Source organism: Lactuca sativa, chromosome 4 (genome assembly GCF_002870075.4).
Source record: "Lactuca sativa cultivar Salinas chromosome 4, Lsat_Salinas_v11, whole genome shotgun sequence".
NCBI lineage: Eukaryota > Viridiplantae > Streptophyta > Magnoliopsida > Asterales > Asteraceae > Lactuca > Lactuca sativa.
In genome coordinates, this window is record NC_056626.2 from 125,143,422 (window position 1) to 125,166,423 (window position 23,002).

Genomic DNA, 23,002 nt, shown 5'->3' on the forward strand with positions numbered 1-23,002 from the left:
AAGAACGTCAAGAATAGAGCCCGTATGTTAAAGATATGGTCGAAACTTGGTCCCTACTCTTCGAGCGCGATAAATTCGATACAGTTTTGTAAATCTGAGATAGAATGAGAATTAGCCGACGACGTCTAAATGAAATTTGTACTAATCGTAAATACCAACGTGTGGATATAAAGAACGTAGAAAACGGAGCTCGTACGCGGAAGATACGAACGAAACTTAGGGCCTACTCTACGATAAAACCCCTATAAATAAAGGGTGAATCCTTCATATTTTCTTCACATCATAAGCCTTTGTTTCTCTTTCTAACTTCTCTCTAGACTCCCAAAACCCCTCTAAATCCCTAGTAACCTTAAGTTGCTAGAGGAAAAACCCGGAGCGCCTGAAGGCTCCGAAAAAAGAGCTTTTCAACTCAGAAGCTCTCTCCAGCAGAACCCCGTTTTTAGCAAAACCCGCTGTAACTAAGATACGCCTACCTTAATTTAAATATAGATTATATTTAAATATGATATCGTTATTATGGACATATAAATAAGATTTATCAATGATTCAAAGTCGTTATACTGATTGATCTACTTACGAGGATGATGTCTAGGTTGTGATTTAGTGAGGTGTTTAAAGTGGGATTTCCAAATAGTATACTTCATATACCAAATGGACCCTACCTCCGATATGATCCTACTTGGGTGTTCCTTACTTGATAGATCATGAAGTAGACTTTGAGTTAATGAAGAATCTAGACCAATAATTAGTCGTAATAAATATTAGACTAAAATCTAGTGGTAATAATACTAGGTTTCGTCGAAGGAAATCATATTGTTAAGAAGTGAAACGCTTCTCGAATATCGATTCGTCACTTTAACAGGTGAGTGCATAGTTACTTTCATCTTACACATATATATGAAGTATCTTATATAAATTACGTGCTATGTGTGCATATTATCTGTATACTTGTTATCTATGCTGGATGAACAATTTTATACATGGTTTAAATGATTTAAACTGTATATTTATTTTATATCTACAATATATGTTGGGTAAAACATGGGTAGATGAATGATGAGGGATGAAAGCTGATATAGAGGAACATTGATAGTATGGACATAGTGCCCTATAGGTGAACATTGGAAGCAATAGACCTAGTACCCTATAGATGAGCATTGGCAGTTGCGCCTTAATCTGTAGAGGTTTTTGATCTACTCTAAACATCCTAGAAAATGCGCTCTAAGGATAGTATCGGCAGCTACGCCTAATAGAGGACATCATAACCCTAGCAGCCACGCCCAAAGGATAATATCGGTAGTTGCGCCCAAAGGATAATATCGGCAACTGCGCCTAATAGATAATGTCATAATTCTGGTAGTTGCGCCTAAATGATAATATTGACAGATGTGCTTAATAGATAATATTGACAGTTGTGTCATTAGCAACGATGGACTTCCTGCCTACTCCTTTGGACTGAATGAGTGAATGATAAATGATTCTTAAAGGAGATCCTTAAGAAATAAAGAAGATAATGGGGATGGGTAATTGAGTTGATTGTTTAATGATTAAACATAATTATATTATTGTGGGTTGAAAACCCTATGTACTCACCAGGTTTCCCAACCTGACCCACTCAAGTTTATTGTATCACAGGTATCGATATGAAGTTACATTACACTAAGAGATTAAGGATATGTAAATCATTAGTGTTAATGAATGTAAGTTCTATTTATGTTTATTTTTCTATATTGACGATGACATCCCAAAGTTTCAAAATGAATAAAATACATTTCTTCAAAAAATGCTTTGATAATGTATTTATCATGTTTTACTGGGAACAAATTCCACACCACTTTTTCTTTAAAATGTACTCTGATTTTTAAACAAGCATAAACAAAATCGGTCTTTTCTGGCCAAGAAAATGGAGATGTCACAGATAACCCTTAGCTGATTATTATGTTGTGTTGTATGCGATATTTTGGTAAACTCATTAAGCTTTGTGCTTAAAGTTGTGGATTTAATATTTTGCAGGTACTTATCGGATTGCGAAGGCGGGACTGTACATATACATCAACAAATTTATGATTTGAGATTCCAGATTGTCTTCTTATTAGCTATGATTGTTGAATAATGATTTATGAACAAATGGGTTGCCCTGGATGCAATTTTGTTAAAATAGATGTTTTTATTATTTTAAAAATGAAAAATTTAGCCATGGTTATTAGGATATTACAACAAGAGACTGTCATCATAGTCTATTTGGAGGGAAAATACCGGGTATATACATTTTTTGGGGTTGAATTCCAAAATCTAGACACAAAAAATTGGATTTCCGGGTATAAACATGGATTCTGTGGAGGTAGCTCCGAGGAGCTTCGCGGAATCCACTATAGCTCCGCGAAATGGCAAAATCGTAAATAAATGAGAGTATTTAAAAAAATACTCAAAATCCATTCCGCAGAGATAGCTCCGAGCAATGGATCTTCAGAAAAAAAAATGACCTCCAATGATTCTTTTATGTAAAGATCTCCAATTAAAAAACCAATTTTTTTCCACCTCACATTCATTCCAAACATTGTCAAGAAAAATTCATACTATCATAATATTTTTTTTTTGAAAATAATTAGTTAGGGAATGGATATAAACCCCGAAGAATCGATGTGAATTTTTTTTTTGAAGATCCATTATTTGGAGTTACCTCAGAGGAATGAGTTCATTCCTCGGAGGTAGCTCCCCGAAATGGATCTTGAGTTTTTTTTAATACCCTTATTTATTTATGATTTTGTCATTCCGTAGAGCTACAGTAGATTCGCGGAGTTCCTCGGAGCTACCTTCGCGGAATCCATGTCTATACCCGAAAATCCAATTTTTTATGTCTATATTTTGGAATTCAAACCCAAAAAATATCTATAGCCAGTATTTTCCCCTATTTGGAAGCTAATTTTGCAGAATATGAAAAGTGGCCCATCGACTCTATTTACTTTGAAAGTATGATGCTGTAATTGGAAAAAAAAAACCATGTTTGATTACAAGCTAAGTTTTACTGAATTTCTTATAATAGCATGTGCATTTGATCAGGAATTTAGAAAATCCATGTTTATTGCACAAACATTATGTTGGGAATTTACAATACCAAAATAAGAGATAGGTCTTGGGAGTTGGGATGGCATAAAATGAAAATATTAGCCTCTCAATCGACACTTCTAGATAGGAAAATTTTAGCAAGTTAAAGGATGAACTATTTGGCACAAAAAGTTAATAAATAAGAAAACCATAACATTGTAATATCAATCCACATCATCATACAAAAATAAAGTGTATTTACAATGTTTGATTTGACAATTATTTGACGCATGTATCTCTTTTTATTTCTTAATTGATTTCATTAATGTGAAAGAAGTAAAAACCATTACAAATGATGATCGACCTAATTTGGTTCAAATAAAACCTTTGCGTTATTTGGTGTAAAATATCAATTCATTAATGGGAAAGAAGTGAAAACCATTACAAATGATGATCGACCTAATTTGGTTCAAATAAAATCTTTGCGTTATTAGGTGTAAAATATCAATTCATCATTTGATTTAGATTTTTTTAACAAAAAATTGATTTTAGTCAATCTTTATGTAATTTCTTCCGGTAGTTAATTTTAATGTAACATCCTTACGTTTTCCAAAAATAAAAAACGACCAATATGGTAAATACATAACATTTTATTTATAAAAGGTAGTGCTCATAGTTTTGCAATGTCATGAAAGATTTTGTGGATTGTAATCGTGAGTAGAAACAATCAAGACATTGAAACTTTTTATCAATTTTATTTATTTTGTCATTAAATTATTATTTTTAATAGATTTAGCAGGTGAATTATTATTTTTTATTGACCTACTTATTTATTATTTGGATTAGTTGGTAAGGTGTTAAAGGATCGTTGATAAACTGTTAAAACTTGAATTGAGAACAACCGAGCATATTGATATACTTGTGCCAAATCAACTAACTACATTGATATTATACAACATAATCATTTCAAAGTTGTTTTACGTTGCTTCCGTGCAAATATTGGATTAGTTATTACGATTTTGAATTATGAATAATGTTTTTCTTTCTTATCCGTGCTTTCGAGAGGTTTAAACCTAGTTATGTAATATTACCGATATGTTTGCGATTTTTTTTATATCTCACATAACTGTTTAATAATATAAAACTATATTGTAATTGATTAATTTTGAATAAGGGATTACTTTATTTATGAATTAAACCTCATATAATTCAAGAAAAAAGGGAAGTAAAGTGGGCACGCAAATAGGTTGGATTGTTCGCCTAAACTCTCAACAACTGATACGTTGGATCTCAACGTGTAAAAAACGCATTTCCTGACTTAAATAATCAAATGGAGGTGCGGGGAATCGAACCCCGTGCCTCTCGCATGCGAAGCGAGCGCTCTACCATATGAGCTACACCCCCATTTGCTTTCCTTGTCATATTATATCGATATGAAGACTTAAGTACATAATAACAACTGAAATTTTATACAGTTCGGTATAATAATATTAATTTTGTTCTCTAAGAATTCTAATAATATCTTCAAATATTTGTCTGTTATGAAAACTCTTTCATCGAAAATTTCATATGTGCCTTTACTCTTTTAGCGATTGTTACAATACTGTGATGATATTCATTTAGATATGCAAATCTTTTTGGTTTTATCATTGATACATTTAAATGTGTTAGGTTGGATTAACAAGAAATTTAGCTAAATACTCTTTTATTGTTCGTTTTGTGAAAAGAAGGAAAATCAAAATCTATCTTTTTTGGTTAGGTGTCACATGGTTTGGTGAAATATGTCTTTTTAGTCGTGTTCCTTTGTTGCGGATCCGACGGATATCGTTTTTTTATTGGAGTTGGTGAATATTTATAACTTCACAAATACTGAAAAGGTTTAACATACTTGTGGGTGATTTCGTGGTACCACAACTAGGGGTGTTCAAAAATATCCGATCCGAAAATCCGATCCCAAATTATCTGAAATTTCGGATATCCGGTTTTTCGGATTCGGATACGGATAATGAATTTATAAAGTTTTCGGATATCCGATATCCGAAAAAAATAATTTTTCTTTATTTTTTAATATTTTAAAATGAGAAATTAGAAACATTGACATGCTTAATGGACTAATGTTCCCCACCATTTTCAACTTTTTCGTGACCATTCTTTCCAAACTTTTAATACAAACATTTCCATTTACAGTCGTTATATATCTGTTTGTTATAATTCTGGTTCGTTGACTTATAATAAAAAACTATTAAGTAAATGCTACATATATTTATTTGTTGCTATCGATATCCATCTATGTCGCAAGATTTAACATAGTTGCTATTATTAATTTTAAGAGTTGCGGTGATTTTACGGATCGGATGTTCAAATGTGGATATTTATTTTAAATTAATGAAATTTGGATATCCGGTTTAATATCCGAATCCATATCCGAAATTTCGGATACGGATTCGGATATCAAAAATCAACTATCCGAAAATTCGGATATCCGAATATTTGTATATCAAAAATCAACTATCCGAATTTTCGGATATCCGAACTTCGGATATCCGGTTTTGAACACCCCTAACCACAACGACCTCATGTTTAAGTAAAGCCGTCAATAGAGGAAATCAATTATGGATGCACAACTAGACAAATGTTTGTGCCTAATTTCACAATATTTATTAAATCTAACAATATCTATCAAATCTAACGTGAAAAAAGTTTGGATGAAAAAAAAATGACAAATAGATAAAGAATCAATGTCTTGATACATTAATTAATTTTTTTTTGACTTAACATATTGAGTTATTTTCACTGTAGCACCATAAACTATCGAGTTCATCCTTATTTGGTCACGAAACTTACTTTGGTCCCTAAAATAACATTTTACCTATTAAATAAGATATGGACTATATTTGTTGCACGTTTAGTGGTTACAATGCTTAAGTGGATATGATTACTCTGGCTTACTCTTGTCCACGTAAGATCCACATCGTCTAGGCTAATTAAATGTGAGTATCTTATGCCCATCAGGCAAATCCTTAGTAAATAAGCTTAGAGATTTTCGTTCACTTTTACATCATGAAAATCGAAGAACCATAAACTAAACAAACAAAATGTCATCTTCCTCGACTCGCACTTGTGGACAAAAACAAGCTATAGGTCTATGTTAACCAAACTCTTGAAATACATCATCGTTTTATCCTCACTGTGCGAAAGGTAGAATGTCATGGAGCCACGACAATCCCGTGAGAAGGTTTTTATATTGTCCATACTCATTGGTAAGATGGGGAAAAGTACTTTCAATGCATTGATTTCTTGTTGTCTAGTCCATATGGGAAATCCTAATTCATCCTTTGTTGTATAGTCTCACAAAAAGCATTGTGAGTATTTTGATAGGATTGATGAATCATTCTTGAATAAACACTACAATAATACATTAAGGAAGTTGGTGACAGAGCTTACAACCAAGGAAAGTCATGGTCTAATGTGAACCTCCCGAAGAGACAAAATGAGGGTGTATAAGTGAGGACTAAAGAACAAATGAAACATGAAATGAAGGTTCTCATGCTAAAATTAGAAGTGATAACGGCCGGTCCATAGAGTTTTCATGCCCCGGGCGAACAAACTTAATAATGCCCCTATGTTTGACCCCCGATCCCATATAAAACATGAATCTATAAAAGAAAAATGTTAACACACATTTTATTTGAAAATATTACCCTCTATAAAAACCAAAAAGTACAATAATCACCTACAACCCAAAAAGTACAATCATTACCTACAACGATGTTCATACGTTCTTTCAATGCTTTGGGTCTAGGCTCGGAAATAAAAATACCATGGTATAATAAGCAACAGATGGAGACATGATTATTAGCGACATCCTTATTTAGGGTGTGTTTGGCAAAAGTAGCTGTTAGCTGGAAGCGGGTAGCGGTTAGCTGGTAACGTGTAGCAGGTAGCTGGTAGCGGGAAGCTGTAGCTTTTATTTTTTATATGTATGTTTGGCAAAAGTAGCTGGAAACTTTTGAAATATATAAAATTACATAAAAGGACAATTGATTAAAAATAAATAAATATATAAATATATTTTTAAGGATAATTATGGAAATTGATTTCAAAAGCTTAGAAGCGTTTTGTTAAACGCTACATAAAGTAGCTTTTAGAATCGGAGCGTTTTGTTAAAACTGAAAGTTAAACGCTCCTACTGCCAAACGAAACTTTTTGTTTAAACTAGAGCGTTTTTATTAAAAGCTAGAAGCTAGAAGCTCTTAAACGCTTCCAAAAGCTTCATGCCAAACACGACCTTAGTAAGCTATGCATGATTCTAAGACCGCCATCAAAATTTACAAGAACATTATCTTGTGTATGCTCATTGATCAGTAAAAGTGGATTTTTTTTTTCTGCAGCTGTGATCAATACAAATAAATTGCTTAACCCACTGATAGGATTGATGTGTATCTCAACTAATCTACGCCTCATCTGTTGAAATAAAAGAGATATAAGAATCAGTTTAATTGTGATATATTTCATCAGTTAAAGAAACAATTACATTTAAAGTCATTCAAGTAGATGAGTTAATATATAGCATCTTATGTAAACTAATTTTATGACATCTTATAGCACCATTATATAACATAATTGTAGCACCTAGTTCCTGGTACGTACTCCTTGTGATTAATATTTTAATTTTATGCATTTTTGCCTTGGACTCGGCGAGTTGAAGGACCAGCTCGCCGAGTAGGAGCGGGATAAGGTGCGGGGTTTGAACTTTGTACTAGGCGAGTCGATCCCCGGACTCGGCGAGTAGACCCTGTTTGGACATAAACCCTAATCCGGGCGTTTGCACCCTATTTAAACGCTCTAACTTGGCCTCCTTAGTCCCTAACACTTCCAGAGAACTGTAGAAAGAAACCCTAGCCCCCCATATTGTCCTTGAGGGTGATTTTGGCTTTGTGGAGAAGGTTTGGAGCTTAGAGGAAGGAAGAGAAGGTTGAAGTGTGCAAGGAGGGGAGGTAGATCCGGAATCTACACTGTGAGAAGCTTCCATTCAGGTAGAAAAGTTCTTACCTTGATCATAAGTCCATTAGATCCCCTTTTGTCCCAAATTAGTGGTTTCAAGCCCTAAAACCTCAAATTTCATGTATTTGTGCTTTAAGTTCTGAAAGGACTTTAGATTGGGATCTTATGGACATCCTAGAAGTATAAAGTCTCTGTGGTTGGGGTTATGGAGGTCCCTATTGGGTGTATGACCCCTTAAAGGGCTTGGATTTGCCTTCTTGAGCTCATAGGGCCATGCATGCACGTAAAGTTTGCAACTTTACGTGATAAGCATGCCCTAGGAGCATAGATCTATGGGTTAGAGGCGTTGCATGTCCCAGTACTTCCGCTACCTATTTGTACACTGACAAAATTTATATTCTATGACAATATACAAAAAGTAAATAAATTCTAAAATAATGGGCCAAATTTATAAACATATTTCATACCTTATCTCATGAAGCACTGAATAAACACGTCTGATTAAGAGTGAAGTTGGAGGTGCAAATAGCTTTTGTGTTTGGCAACATAGTTGAGCCGCAACACCTTATTTAAAGAGATTATTTAGTATGAAAAGTAAGTGCATTAGAGAAAAATAAAAATTATAAATTATAAAACTTACCAAGATCACCTAAAGTGTTGTCTATCTCGCGAATCTTCAATTTGTTTGTTCCACATGCCTCTTTAATTGCTGTTGTCACAATGCTTCCACCATTGTAATTACAAGAAAATAAATAGTGAATCACATATTGTAGAAATGGTTTGAATACAATCGAGTGATACAGTGTTTGAAAATTCTAAACAATCAAAGATTCAAAGAATGTAAATATGATCAACTGAAAATTTACCATTCCAAGACACAAGAACCGTGATTCTGTGAATACGGAATGAAGAAAACATTTCAAAATCTGCCCTAATTTTTGAATACACAGCTTTAGATCTAGAATTTACACACAGAAAATCTCAAAGTTTTGTTCATAATCGCCTAGTAGAGAGTGAGAATCCATTTGACAAAGATACAACATAAGATCTTTTCTATGTTTACAGGAATTGCCCAAAGAGATATGCTATCATTCAGGTATATCTATAGTGTACATAAAAGGTTGTAACTAACTGTGTTCTCCTGGTCAGGAGCAATCTTATTTGTGCACAAGTAGACAGTTGGCAGCACATCCTCTGGTGACAAAATTATCAAGCTGTTTAAAAAAATGTTGATAAGTACAAATAGAGCATAGAAAACTCCAGATTGATGCATTGTTGCCATAATTTAAAACAAATAAATTCATAATTTGTTTTTTTAGAAGAAACATATTCTAGGTCCAGTTTAAGCAACCTTCTCAAGACTTGAAGTTGTCCATGATGAAAAAGTCGGAAATTTTATAAAAAAATTAATATGTAATGAGAAATGAAAGTGGGATGCTATGATAGTAAAAAATGAAAGTATATGTTATTTCTTACCTCAGCTACCCAAAACCCAGGCAATAATTCTTCCCAAATGGAAGTAGAAACTATTCCTTCACGGTTCTCCAATCAAAAGAAATGTGCCCTTTGTTACCATAGAAATGTTATTTTCTTATAGCTAGCTAGTAAAATCGAGTTTAAGCATCACATTGATTTAGATGTAAAAATGGGACAAAAAAAGTTGTTTGTTAATATCTGGCTTTGTTTCAAAAATTAAGATTGCAGAAGAGTCACACTTCAAAGTAGAAATGAGGTTGTGTATTGAATTGGTAGGTCTAGAGAATGAGAAAAAAAAAGTAAAATTGTTGAATACTTCTCTACATATCATATTCACATATAGTGAACAGAAAATTGTTCAAAATCAACAAAAAATACAGTGGCCATTAAAATCGTTGATAATAGGCAAACAAAAGCATTGGAACCGAGTAAAATTCACAATACTTGTTCTAATAAGTCAACGATCAGCACATAAATTCTACCTGATGAACTGAGGATCCGTATTCTTGCCTTCTATAACAAGCAGTGTTTTTCCCTGAAAGGAATGCTTCTAAATTACTGAACAACAATGGCAGACTGTGGATGGTCTCCAACTCCAAATATTATGCTGTGTGCCACATCATTCATTACTCTTTCCCAAAACACTAAACTTTACATTAAAGGACTATCATGTTGACGGAATACCCTGAGGATTAAATAAGATCTATATCAACTCACAAACAGGGTATAAATCTAATTGCCATTATATAAAATTTTAATAATCTTCATTCACATCCAAAGTGAAAACATTAACTGTTTTAAAAAATATATAGGGAAAATTATTGGGTGTAATGAAAAAATGTCAATATGGACAGAATCAACAAAAATAAACAAAATTCAACTATAAATTGGAGTGAAGAACTTACTTTTGGGGGGAAAAGGATTTTGGTAAAAAAACCTAATGTTTCATTCAAATCACCTTATGGCAATTGGGGTCGATGGTCATCCGTTGCAGCAACAACAATCTATCACGATAAAAGCGTGCAAGACCGATGGTATGCAATCGTCAACCGTAGAAAAAAAATTAGATTTTGATTTGCAAGGAAGTAGCAACCGAGATGACAAACTTTGAGCCACCAACGAAGTTGAAGCAGGTGTGGAAGAGATCGTATATGGCATCGATTGATGTTTTTGTGGGTGTGTCACCAATCGTTCGGTCGTCACCTATGTTGAGAAGAGCGAGATTTGCTTGAGGCGGCAGCGGGAGAGGTGGTGGAAGCCCCTGGTAGATTGGTGTTTGTCTCTCTCCCAACTGATCTGTCATCCACTTCAAATTTGCCATCGCTTCCTCCTCTTGTTCCTTCATCCGAGCTCACCAAAAAGATCAAAGAAAAGGAGTCAATGGAAATTAGAGGTTACAAAGCAAGAATGCAGTTGAATCGTCTAAGTAAACTTTCAAGCTTTCAAAATATTAAAAGGGGGGACTGATTTATAACTGAAGGAGTGAATTAGGGATTTTGAAATCTAGATCACAGCTAAGGGACCGAGATTTGAAGATGATTGAGATTTAGAAGATAAATTCTTGATTTTCCGATGAATATGAATATTGAAGAGGAAAGAATTTGATCGGTAACTGTGGGCTAGAGGATAATTTTGGAATTTCACTTTTGATAAAATGAGCGGGAATATAAGCTAACAGAGTGCTTGGAGTGTCATAAAAGTACTTATTTATTTATTAGGATAGAGGATTGCTTCAAGCTTTTTACGCTAAAAAGAAGGAAAACAACTCGATAAGGTAGTGCATCAAACATGATTTCAAAATGGGAAGATCTTGAAGTTGTTATCTATTTATAATGATTATTGGTGTTTAAAATGGTCAATGATTCCATAAATTAATGAAACTTGGATAACAATTAACAAACTATAAACATACTTTAGGTAAAGTCGTCCATCTAAGGTGACACATACACATCTATTTAAGCTAATGCATATCTTCACAAGATCTCATCGGAACAAGGTATGCTTATATTCAGTTCTCGGTTCTTTTTCATGGTTTTCGGGAATTTTCACGGTATCAAAACCGAATACTTGAATACATTCTCTCAAAAATCTTAGAATTGATATATGGTCATATATGCGTGATCAGTTTTGGTTAAGGTCTGCTTCCTGTCTTCAAGGTTAATTTGCTTTTTTTTTTTTTTTCAGAAAATATGGAATGAAATATATATATTTTGGGCTTATCCAAAATATATACTAAGTGAATTCATATCGTTTGCACAAACATGTATAAAAAATTTGAAAAGATGTTACAAACATGTATATTTTATATTTTCATTAACAAACAGGGTCACAAAACTCTTCAAAATCATAAATCATAAATAAAAAATCAATTAAAAACCAAAAAACACAAATAATATCAAGCAACTTTACATACACACAGACGAAGACGATACGAGCTACGAGTGTTGTTTATGCGTCGTTTTTTGGTACTTGTGTTTGATCCAATGGAGCCCTACACTTGATCCTCTTTTGATCTTCTTCAATCCTGTTGAAGCAACTGCTTTCGATTTCTCCAATCCATCTTCTAACTTGTCCTTGATCTTGCTCCGTCTGCTCTCCGTCGGATAAACGTACTCCGTCTTCGTATCCGTATGATCCGCCCACAGGTAATTCCTTCTGTTTAGATCCGTTGCCGATGCTTGATCGCTGTAATTTCCATCCATTTCTTAATGATTTATCTTAGAATTCTTGTCGAAACAATGAAGATCTGTATTGCAGAATACTGAATGCAGATTATATGTTTATATATTTGTAGAGTAGATGTTGATTTTCAACCTGTCGGTGTGCGATAGGTAAACCCCTTTGATTTGACCGATGCATATTGTCCTTCTGGAAGAAGCGTGTGGGTTGGATTGATACAATTTTAATAATATTTTCAACATTATTTATCACCTTCCTCAGGTTCTTCTTACTTTGACTGGTCTTCAAAAGTTGGAACTTTCCTTCATTGTAGATCATGTTTAAATGTTCATCGTCAATGGAACTTATTAATTAATTTTCATAAATAAGTTTTCGTAAATAGGTGTATATAATACGAAAGATATCCTTGGAACTATTTTTCATTTTTTTGTGATACAAACATGTATTTATTTCCGATTTTATTATTTTTAGAGATAATATTAATGAGGATAAAAATTCTTATTTTGTTTATATTTAGTCTCTTTAATTTTAATTAATTTTATTTTATTTTTGTTTTGTTTTGTACGTAAGTTGTTTTTTGGTGTTAAAAAGCACTTGCATGGTCTAACTATTCTACATCATTTACCGTTAAACTTGTTTTTAGTGTTCACATTTAACCGGCCGACTACTCTTCGGTAATCTTCCCCCGCGCCTTTTTGGCCAACATAAGTTTACATAAACAAAATCTTGTTCATTTGACATTTTGTTCCCGATACATCTTGTGAACTCAAGAACCACGATTTTCATGTGTGTGTGGGTGTTTATTTGTTTGTTTCACATCCATCTCTTTTACACACAAACACCAAAAACATAGATGTCTGAAAAGATTGTGTTGTTTTTATTTCACAATTCACATAAATCTCTCTGTCACACAAACACAAAGAACACACACAAACACCAAGAACTCAATTTTCAAATATGAAAATCGAGTGTGTGTGTTTTTTTTATTTTGATCCATCTATTTTATGCACAGACATCTAGAACACACACAACACCAAGAACTTCAAATCCTAAGTTTGTATGTCTGTTTGGAAAAAAAACTTTGCCGAAAAAAGAGGTTTGTCGTAGCTGCCAGGGACGCCGAAAACCCGCTATACTTACAATAGTTTATCATAATGGTATATTTTGAACACAAACAACAAATTTATTGGTAAATGATGTATTTAAAAAATAAATAAATAAATATGAACAAATAAGTTCCAAAAGTTCCATTTGAAACGAGAATTTCTTAGTTTTTTTTTGAACAAACACGAACATGCATTTTTCTTTTTACAACTCTTACTACTTGTCTGCACATGATACATACATGGAAATTATGATATTTGACCGATATTTATATTTTTGATGTTTGTTTATTCGGATATTATAGGTTGTGTCATGTATGTAATCAACCAACAATAAGGGAGGAGAAAGTCATTCCCTCCCAACCCGCCACATTTGTTTTTCTTTTTCATTTTTTTTATCTTTTCCAATCCACAACATACACACGGAAACCCTATCTTTTTCTACTCATTCAACCCATTCAATTAAAAAAAATACAAAACAATCAACGTAAAATCTTAATTAACAATAGAGTTACCGTCGGTAGCACCCCCTCTTCAACGAGTTGTTTAATTGGTTTCACTAACCCACTTCATCCTCTCTATCTACTTTCTTTTTCTCATTTTATTTTGTACTATGTGTTTTAAAACTTATACCTTAGTTGTTTTGTATTTTTTTTTTTAATTGAGTGGGTTGAGAAAGATAAGATTTTTGTGTGTTGTGGGTTGGTAAAGATGAAGAAAAAGAAGAGACAAAAATTGATATGACAGTTTGTTCGGTTGGAAGGGAATGACTCCCTCCTCCCTAACGCCTTGTTCCCGAGTTCTACTTAAGGAGAAAAATGGGAGGATACAGAAGGAAAGTGAGGCGTGTTGAAGGAAAATCGTGTTCCCGAGTTTCATTAATGGAAGGAAAGTAAGGGGAGAGAAAGGATTTTGGAGCCATATTTTCCTTCCAAATTTTCCTCCAAAATTAGGCAGATTTGGGAAGAAAATGAGGGGAAGGAAAAATTTTAAGTTTTATTTTCTTTTTCTTTCTAACTCGGGAACACAAAAACTTAAAATTTTGCTTTCATTTCCTTCGAACTCGGAAACACCGAATAATGAATATTTTCTTTCACCTCAATTTCTTTCTGTCAAAATTTTTTCCTTCCCTTTCCTTTAATCAATTTACAAAAAAAAACTCAGGAACAAGCCGTAATGGATAATATGCATTTTGTATTTGTTCAATAAAATTAAAGAACTTTGGTGTTTCAAAACAAATTATTGACAATACAAAATTTATAAAAGATTATAGATTGATTTTGAGAAAACATACAACTCTTTATCTTGGGATTATTTAAATGAAGTTGTCGGTATAATGAACTTTGGTTTTAAAATGGCGAAGCTATATATAAGATGCTCTTAAGACTTCTATGACGTCCATTTTGGTTAATGGATCTCCTAAAAGAGCAAAAGATAGAAACGAGTCTTAGGTAAATGATCCACTTTTTTTCTTCCATAATTGATATCGAAGGATTTCATGTGGTCCTTGAAGAAGCTACTTTGAGAAACTCCTTTGGGGGTTTATGTGATCTTGAGGTTTTGGGTAGTTTGGGAAATTACTTCATGTCTTTTTTAAAGTTTGGAATAGTCCTAAAACCCTAAAACTCTTAGAGTCATTAAGATTTGTTTATTTGGATGGAGAGATGGGGGGAAGAAAGAGGGCTTGTAGTTTATAATAATTTTTATTCAACCAAGCTTTACTTTTCAAATGGATTTTGCGTTTTCTTGATGAGATGAATACTTTAGGGGTGTTTGACTTATCTTTTTGGGAGCCAAACGTCCTTTTGACAAAAGTTACAAAAAGACAGCATCTCCTGACTTTTCCAAAAAGTCACTTTTCCTTATATAAAAAATCAAAAAGTAGTTTTTAAAATGATGTTACCAAACATCTTTTGCATTCTATCTTTTCCAAAAAGAACTTTTAGCCCCTCAAAAGATAAGCCAAACACACCTTTTGTGGATGCCGGTTATAAAAGCTCTTTATGGTGATGATGGTTACTTGGGGAAAATTTTGAGTGAGGTTTCACATAATATGACCATTGTAAGAGTTTTTTGTGCAACTATAAAGTATAGGTTTCACTCTAATGGTTATCGGGCTAGATTTTGGAATGATGTTTCGATGAGAGTTGTTCCTTTACAGCAAAGATTTTCGAGCTAGATAATTATAAAGGTTGAGTTCTTGAAATAGATACCGATTCCTGGCTAAACATGCCTTTAAGATTATAATCTCATGTTTCTGAACTCACCGAGAAGAAAATATGTTAGTCTGATCATCACATAATAAACATTTCAAATTTCATTTAATAAAAATTTCACATTTGATTGTAAACTTATAGTGTCATATCTAATAATCACTTATTATAGCCGAATCACGCAAGTATTTGTCAAAAAGCCACCGCGATGTGTTGAGGGCATCACCTTCGCTTTTAATAGGGTACACATATTTACCATCCTGCCACTCATTTGTAAGCTTAATCCATTCTTTCCTCCAACTCTTTAAATTAAACCCGTCTCCTTTTGCTAAACTTTCTTTCAAATATTTGAAATAAATAGCTGCTCGAGGACCATAATAGTCTCGTAAAAGCCCACTCCAATATTTGTTTCCTGTACATAAAGTAATATCAGACGTCAGTGTCAGAGTTTCAATTCCAATATGGATTGGACTCCTTGTGGGTCCACATGGACCCAGTGTACATTATTTGTACTTACCATAATCATGAAGGAGACTAGCTTCCTCCTCCGTGTTATCAAACCACATTGTGATTTGAGTTCTTGCATTCCATTCATACTGTTATCATCAATAAAAAGTCAAAAACAAAAATATTGGTATTAAAAAATAAAAAATCCAATTCACCTGTTTCTCTTGTTCTTTGTTAATTGCAAGTTGCTTTGAACTCTCCAACCATGGTCCTAATAAGAACCCTTCATGACAACCCAATAACATGTCCATGTCATCCACAAGCTCTAGAAACTTCTCACTTAGGAAAACAACACCATCACTATACTTTGACTCATACGCTTCAATCACATCTACAAATAAATCATTTGCATACTTTGCCAATGCTTGTCTTGTCAAGTCAACTAAGTCATACCTGAATTTAGTCAACATAGTCAAAATAGGAAACCATTTGTCAAGTCAAAGTGTCCCAACACAATCATTGCAATTATATATATTTTATATTTTTATATTCACCTAAAAGTGTTGCTTTCTGATAATTCATTTCCACCTTCAATGAAAAGTTGTAGAGCATGAATAACTTCTGATGTTGAATACCATAAATGGGGTTTGTCAAAAGCTTCATCTGTGTCTTTTAGGTGATTTTTTTTATTCAAAATTTTTTTTCTAGAAAGAAAAGATGGATCAACATCTGGGAATGCCACTATCACATCCCTATTTTTATCCTGTAAAACTTTATTACATTAAAATCATAGTGAAATTAAAAGAATTAAAAAAAAAAAAACTTACATAAGCGCCATCTGTGCAATTATAAAGCGTGTGATATAATATGTTCCATGCCTCTTGTATAGATGGGACAGATTTTCCATATCTTCTGCGTGAATATGAATCAAGCCACGTCTGTATGAACATTGAACAATAGGGAAAATTTTATTTTCTTTTACCATAATAGGAATCTACTTATTTAATTTTTATTACTGTTATGGGTAAAAGAAGTTAATGTTACCTTTACATTGATTTTTTTATGTTGAAATGCCATTTCAGACATAAGATCATAAACTACAGGATTCTGCTCAATACCTTCCATTGACATTCCAACACCAACCTAAAAGCGAAACACAACATTAAGAATGAAATAAATTATGATTTTGAATATTAGAAATGACACTTGACTTATTAGTTATTAGTTATTTTTACCATTGTTGAGTTGTTGCTAATACGAGCATCAACAGGTCCAGATCCTAGAGAATCTAGAACACCATACATCTCAACATTTCCTGCAAAATTATGCAGCATGCACCAGATATAAGGGACACCATAGAACTGATCTGAAGTAATCCAGATAGGTTTGACTTCAGCAAAAAGGTCAAGGACAATCATTTTCCCAATGGGAACTGCATGTAGAAGTGCTTGCATCTGTGGAGGCCTCCAGTATGGATCATATGCAAAAAGCCATCCCTATTAATAAAATAATTTTAAATAAAAGATTCATAAGATATTGATGAAAAAATTGTGTTTGAATGTATACCTGCATTAACCAAACAGCTTCATCATCACCACTTTGCATTCCCTTAAAGATTGCAGCAGCTAGGGAAGAAATGTAGTTTGGGTCATCTGTTGGTGGTGTGTTTTCATCAAATGTATCACTGCAAATATAAGTTTCATATCATAAAGATATTCTGACATTTATAAAATAAATAAATAATTATGATCTAGTTAGAAAAATGTTTTACCAGTTGTATATGTGGCTGCTTTGTCCATACTCTGATGACAACAAAAAGTTAACTTAAGTATTACATATATTAGAAGAAAAAAGAAAACTGTATTGCTAATATAATGTGATGATTTTGATTTTTGAGAGACACTCACACACCTTTGACTTGTTGACTTATGAATGCTTTTCCAATCTCGATAAATAAAGGATCAGTTGCATCAAGAAGATATGTACAACACCATTTAGGGTTGCTGTCAACTGTAAACCTAGGAGGAAGAATAACATAATCACCATTATATGCAAGCTTTATATTTAGAAAACGAAAAGCCCATTGTAGGACAATTTTGCCCCAATTTATGCAGCTACAAAAGTTGCAAACCTTCAAATCTTTATGGGGTTTCTGCAACAACTATGTTTTTTTTTTCTTTCCCAAAAGCTAAATATTTGTTTATCTTTTTTCTGTCCAATTAAGTCATGTATAGATAAAATGGCTTGAATTGGTGATGATGATGTTTGTCTCAGTTAAGTGTTGTATGCATAAAGACTGTTTCTTCTGATGCCGAGGAGTAAATGACCATTTTACCCTTGTGTTTAGAAGTGATGGTAATTAAATCTTACCAATTCCCTAAACGAGTTATCTTTGCTGATGGATACACATTTTTCAAAGCTGCAGGCACGTTTCCTGAGAAAGCTGGTAGGACTGCATCACAATAATATTGAATGTTAGTAAGAGAGGAGAAAAAAGTAAATTTACCAATATAGTCAACAACTTAAGGTACCTGGAGTCATTCCTAGCTCATACATTCTATCAAGAATTTTCTTTTGCATTACAAGTTGTTGATCTAGCCAGCTTTGAGGCAGTGGGCCACCCCATCTACAATCAAATATTCAATATATAATCTTTACATATAATAAGAGGTGAAATAAAGTTGATAATCAGAAAGCAGAATAAGAACACAGAAACACACCCGTGCAAGTTAGCCATGCGAGACCAAGCAAGAAATGCAGGCCCTCCAAAAAAATCATCCAAATCTGAACTGCTAATATTAAACTTCTGCTAAAGAACAACAAATATTTATCAAGAATCAAGATAAAGAAAAGAATATGATGAACACAAGAGTTATTAGGGTAAGTAAAAAAGTATTTCTACCTGAAATACTTTTTGCCAAATAGCTTCTTGGCCAGTAAATGCTAGAGGCATATTGATGCCTTGAAGAGCCATCCAATCAATCTCCTTTTCCCATCTCTTCCAGTCCCACCAAGCAAATGTATCTTTAAAAAATATAAATTTATTAAATATATTTGATAAATTTAAGTGGAATATAATATATGAACAACTTACAACTAGATGTGACAGCATTCTGGTAGTAATTCCAAGGAACAGGTCTTTGTATCAGAAGTCCATCATCTTGCATTCGGGGAAGAGATCCTGGTTTAGGCACTGAAGATAGCTGTGAACCACCAGTTTTGTCCCATGAAATATGGGCCCCACACAAGTTTTTCAAGTACCAATGAACACCAGAAAGTAGTTCCACTCCAGTGACACCACGTATTCTGATCAATATTTCATAAAAAGAAGCCAATGTAAATAAAAAGCAAATGGATCACATGGAATCTTGAAGTTGGTAAGTAATGGAAGAATAAGCATACAGAATTTCAGGGGCACCCTGCACATTTGAAGAAGGATGGTTGCTTATTGAAAAGCAGGATACTCCACCACAATGCTCCTGTAAATAAGAAAGCCACAGTGGTTCAGTTTGATTGTAAGGTTGTTTGCGCATAATGTTTATGATAGTTTAATGACTCTAAAGCTTCTGGAGCAATTAATTTAGGCCATATATGATTTGTGAGTTAACATGATTGAACCTAAGTTATTCTGCTATTGCCGATTGCCAATTTATTTTTACTTATCAGGAAAACACGAATGAATTCAATTCCGATGACGGATGGTTGAACATGAAAAATCAGAGAGAAAAGTACATGTTCCACTTGAAGTATAACAGTATTATTACCCGATTGACTAAATCAGTCAATTAAATTTTCACAAAATATGTGCGGGAAATCAAATATCAGAATCCGGTTCTAGTAAACTAAAACCTAAAGTAGATACAGAGCTCCAATTCACAAATTACCAGCAAAACCAAACAAAGAATTAATCAACAATATTGAGTTTACCTTAGTGATGATCTGAAAGTCGAAACTAGGTGAATGGGAAGGAATGAGGCGATCAAGCACCGCTCTAGCAGCAGAAATTTGTACAGACGACGGGGCTCTCTCTCGATCCTGAACTTGAAGAAGACGAGACACGTATTCAACTCCAAGGGTCGATGAGTGAGTGACAGTAAAGCGAAGGATGATGGTTGTCAGTACCACGGCGATGTAAGCAGTCATGGCGGAAGCCATTGAGTTGAACCCTTGGAGGAGTGCGTGTGATCAGGTATATACAAGTAGTAGGAGAAGAAGAAGACGCCATTAGAGAAAGAAAGATTCGGATTTCGGAAAGGTGAGGGAGTAGAAACAAAATTTGCAGGCCGTTGAGCACCAAAATTAGAATAAACACCGGAGGGTTGGTGCCAATAACGACAAGACGTTAACAAACAGGTGAGAGTCAAAAGTCTTCTCGACGTCTCGTTTTGGTGGCTTTGACCTTTGAGTCATGGAAGTGTATATGGTCGAAGAATTGGTTTTAACCGTTTTCTTAAAATAGAATTTTCCATTTTTGATACAAAATTCGAATTTTAAAGGAATAAACATATTATTAAAATAATAAACGGTTATATTAATATGTTCTTCTAAATGATACATGCTTTTGATATATCACACATCTAATGTTTTATGTTTTTTTGTTTGTTCTTTACATTTGTTATTAAATAATTTGATTGTAGAGTTAAATCATGTTGACATTTATTAAGAGACTGAGACCTTGTTTGATATGCATCTAACCGAGTCAGGTCAGACATTTTTAGCTGACTCGGTCAGACGAAAGGTGTTTGATAGACAAAATATTGACGTTTGACTCAGAAAGCAAGGTCTGACCGGGAAAAAAGTTGGGAGATGATTGACTCAGAAAGAAAGCAAGACTTTCCAATAGTACCCTTGACTTTGATAAAAAGACAAAATATTGACGTCTGACTCGGAAAAGAAATTGGGAGATGACTGACTCAGAAAGAAAGCAAGGCTTTCCAATAGTACCCTTGGCTTTGATAAAAATTAGTCGCAACTAATGAAAGTTACAAGAATAGAACTTGGGTCTCCTTTGTAGAAACAATGGTGTTTACCAGCAAGTTAAAGAGCTTTTTGTGTTTTATCTCTAAAATAATATATTTAATGTCTATTATGCTGGAAGCTTTTGTATACATTATTATTATTATTATTATTATTGTTGTTGTTGTTGTTGTTGTTGTTGTTGTTGTTGTTGTTGTTATTGTTGTTATCATCATATTGCATAGAAACGCGTAGAGCATCAGGGTAAAATGGTCATTTTGCACCAGTCAACACATCCAGTCAGATTTTCAATCAAACAACATAATTTCTTACTCGGACAGACATTTTTCAGTCAGCACTTTCTCATTTAGAAACTATCAAACGGGGCATAAATCACAACAGAGATCGTTTTTCGATAAACACCTGGTTTGATCCCAATTTCCATATCATCATGGATCATAAACTTTAATCAACATCCATGATTATAATTGGTTTAACTATTCATACATGGGGGTAGACTATGGGTTATATAGGGTAGAAATCCATGATCATAGGAATCAAAATAGCTATGCTGGTATGTGTTACCGACAGTGGAAAGAAATAAGCTTGCTTTTGGGTATGAACAAAGAAAAGAAAACAAGACAATGCAAGTATTTTTGGTTGTAGGCTTCTATCACTATTGAGCTGAAAAGAAAGTACAACCACATACATAATAAATAAGAAAAGAAAATGTTGAAAACTAGAAACTAACTTGCCACCCACTAGTCCATAACGTCTAACTAGCCTTTAGGGAAAACCAATTACTACTAGCTACCAAAAAAAGTAAAACAAACTAGTTATTGAAGATAGCTAAATATTAAAATGACATAAATATTAATATCCATGTCAGCCAACCCGACATTGTATTCTTCAACACTCCTTCTCAATGTGTAGTTGGCCAAGACCTATCTTTTTATTAAACTTCAACACCTTGGGATCCGATAAGCTCTTTGTGAAAGTGTCTGCAACCTTCTCTGTAGTATTAATATTTTTCAACTGGATCTCTCCCTTTAGCACCTTTTCACGTATAAAGTGATAATGGATCCCCATGTGTTTCGTTCTTGCATGAAAAATCGAGTTTTCAACAAGCTTAATTGAAGAAAGATTATCACAGAACATCTTGACTCCATAGTCTACTTTCTACCGCAGGTCAAAACAACAGCAACCTGATATTCTGCTTCTGTTAATGACAAAGACACAGTTGGTTGGCGTTTACTACACCTCGAAACTGAACTTGAACCAAACATAAACACATAGCCATATGTCGAATGCCTTTCATTCAAATATCCTCCTTAATCTGCATCACAAAACCCAACTAGCTTGGGTTCCTTCTCCATCTTAAACCATATACCCTGCCCATTGGTTGATTTCACGTACTTTAAGACTCGCTTAATTGCTATAAGGTATGGTTTCTTGGGAATTGCATGAATCGACTTAATACACCAACTGCAAAAGCCAGGTTTAGCCTTGTCAGCTTGAGGTATATCAGACTGCCTACTGTAACGTCCCAAAATTCTAAGTAATTTATTATTATTATTTTTAAACCAGCAAAATCAACCATTCATCCATTCATTTCCAAAAGACATCAAGTATAAAATAGTATTAATAGTTATCAGATTACAAATCGAGTCATAAGATGCAGAACACCGTTAGATGCAATGTAATGCATAGAGCTTAGTGAGTTCTCTAGATACCACATACCATACATACAATGGGCCTCACCCAACATCGAGCCCACCCGATACAGATCTGTCACATTCATTAGGTCCCTCCCGATATACATACAAACACATACAGTACATGCAAGAGTTATACAGACATCTAGCATCCCCTAATCATAATTAATAAGCTGGTATTGGTGCCTTCGACCTGTAAGTACTGTGAGGAGACTCACCTCAATCGGACGATGACTGAATCACACACGTGTTGCTGCTATAGGGCTCCTCACATTGAATACATCAAAAATCATCCTAATAAATAATTAGGGTAATAAACCACAATCAAAGGTCCAATTCTTATTCTATCATACTAAGGGTAAAA

The 23,002-nt window shown here is 33.7% G+C and overlaps 2 protein-coding genes and 1 non-coding gene across 11 annotated transcripts; all 3 read right to left on the reverse strand.

Annotated features, from left to right (window-relative positions):
* Positions 1-4,376: 4,376 nt before the first annotated feature.
* Positions 4,377-4,449, reverse strand: TRNAA-CGC (transfer RNA alanine (anticodon CGC)). The gene has a single exon. It is a non-coding gene; the product is annotated as a tRNA-Ala (tRNA).
* A 2,278-nt stretch (positions 4,450-6,727) lies between these two features.
* Positions 6,728-12,494, reverse strand: LOC111877933 (DNA ligase 6). 8 transcript variants are annotated; one of them, XR_006190680.2, is made up of 7 exons: positions 10,431-12,494; positions 10,008-10,210; positions 9,526-9,613; positions 9,182-9,263; positions 8,690-8,758; positions 8,517-8,613; positions 6,728-7,509 (listed from the first exon to the last, which is right to left on the reverse strand). XR_006190680.2 is itself a non-coding variant. In XM_042901149.2 (4 exons), the coding sequence occupies exons 1-4, from the start codon at positions 9,238-9,240 to the stop codon at positions 7,506-7,508; spliced, it is 243 nt and encodes an 80-aa protein (XP_042757083.1). In that variant the 5' UTR covers positions 9,241-9,519; the 3' UTR covers positions 6,728-7,505. The 8 variants fall into 8 exon arrangements, 1 of the variants encoding a protein (XP_042757083.1); XR_002845576.3 differs by having other exon boundaries at positions 8,690-8,772; XR_006190676.2 differs by lacking the exon at positions 9,526-9,613 and having other exon boundaries at positions 10,431-12,492.
* A 3,112-nt stretch (positions 12,495-15,606) lies between these two features.
* LOC111877934 (alpha-N-acetylglucosaminidase) lies at positions 15,607-20,349 on the reverse strand. Of its 2 annotated transcripts, none has more exons than XM_023874437.3 (17): positions 19,895-20,349; positions 19,370-19,446; positions 19,062-19,273; positions 18,870-18,991; positions 18,688-18,773; positions 18,499-18,593; positions 18,338-18,419; positions 17,879-17,985; positions 17,739-17,769; positions 17,534-17,651; positions 17,203-17,463; positions 17,012-17,110; positions 16,795-16,905; positions 16,522-16,730; positions 16,183-16,420; positions 16,038-16,116; positions 15,607-15,932 (listed from the first exon to the last, which is right to left on the reverse strand). In XM_023874437.3, the coding sequence occupies exons 1-17, from the start codon at positions 20,120-20,122 to the stop codon at positions 15,673-15,675; spliced, it is 2,415 nt and encodes an 804-aa protein (XP_023730205.1). In that variant the 5' UTR covers positions 20,123-20,349; the 3' UTR covers positions 15,607-15,672. The 2 variants fall into 2 exon arrangements, with proteins under 2 accessions (XP_023730205.1, XP_023730204.1); XM_023874436.3 differs by having other exon boundaries at positions 18,688-18,776.
* Between the last annotated feature and the right edge of the window lie 2,653 nt (positions 20,350-23,002).

Excerpts from the sequence above, each read along its gene's own strand:
- LOC111877933 (XM_042901149.2), bottom strand. The coding sequence starts at position 9,240 with ATGTGCTGCCAACTGTCTACTTGTGCACAAATAAGATTGCTCCTGACC. Across the intron at positions 8,773-9,181 it reads CTCCTGACCAGGAGAACACA|CATTGTGACAACAGCAATTA; the intron begins GTTAGTTACAAC and ends CAATGGTGGAAG. Across the intron at positions 8,614-8,689 it reads CAACACTTTAGGTGATCTTG|GTGTTGCGGCTCAACTATGT; the intron begins GTAAGTTTTATA and ends TCTTTAAATAAG.
- LOC111877934 (XM_023874436.3), bottom strand. The coding sequence starts at position 20,122 with ATGGCTTCCGCCATGACTGCTTACATCGCCGTGGTACTGACAACCATC. Across the intron at positions 19,447-19,894 it reads ACTTTCAGATCATCACTAAG|GAGCATTGTGGTGGAGTATC; the intron begins GTAAACTCAATA and ends TCTTATTTACAG. Across the intron at positions 16,906-17,011 it reads ATAAAAAAATCAATGTAAAG|ACGTGGCTTGATTCATATTC; the intron begins GTAACATTAACT and ends ATGTTCATACAG.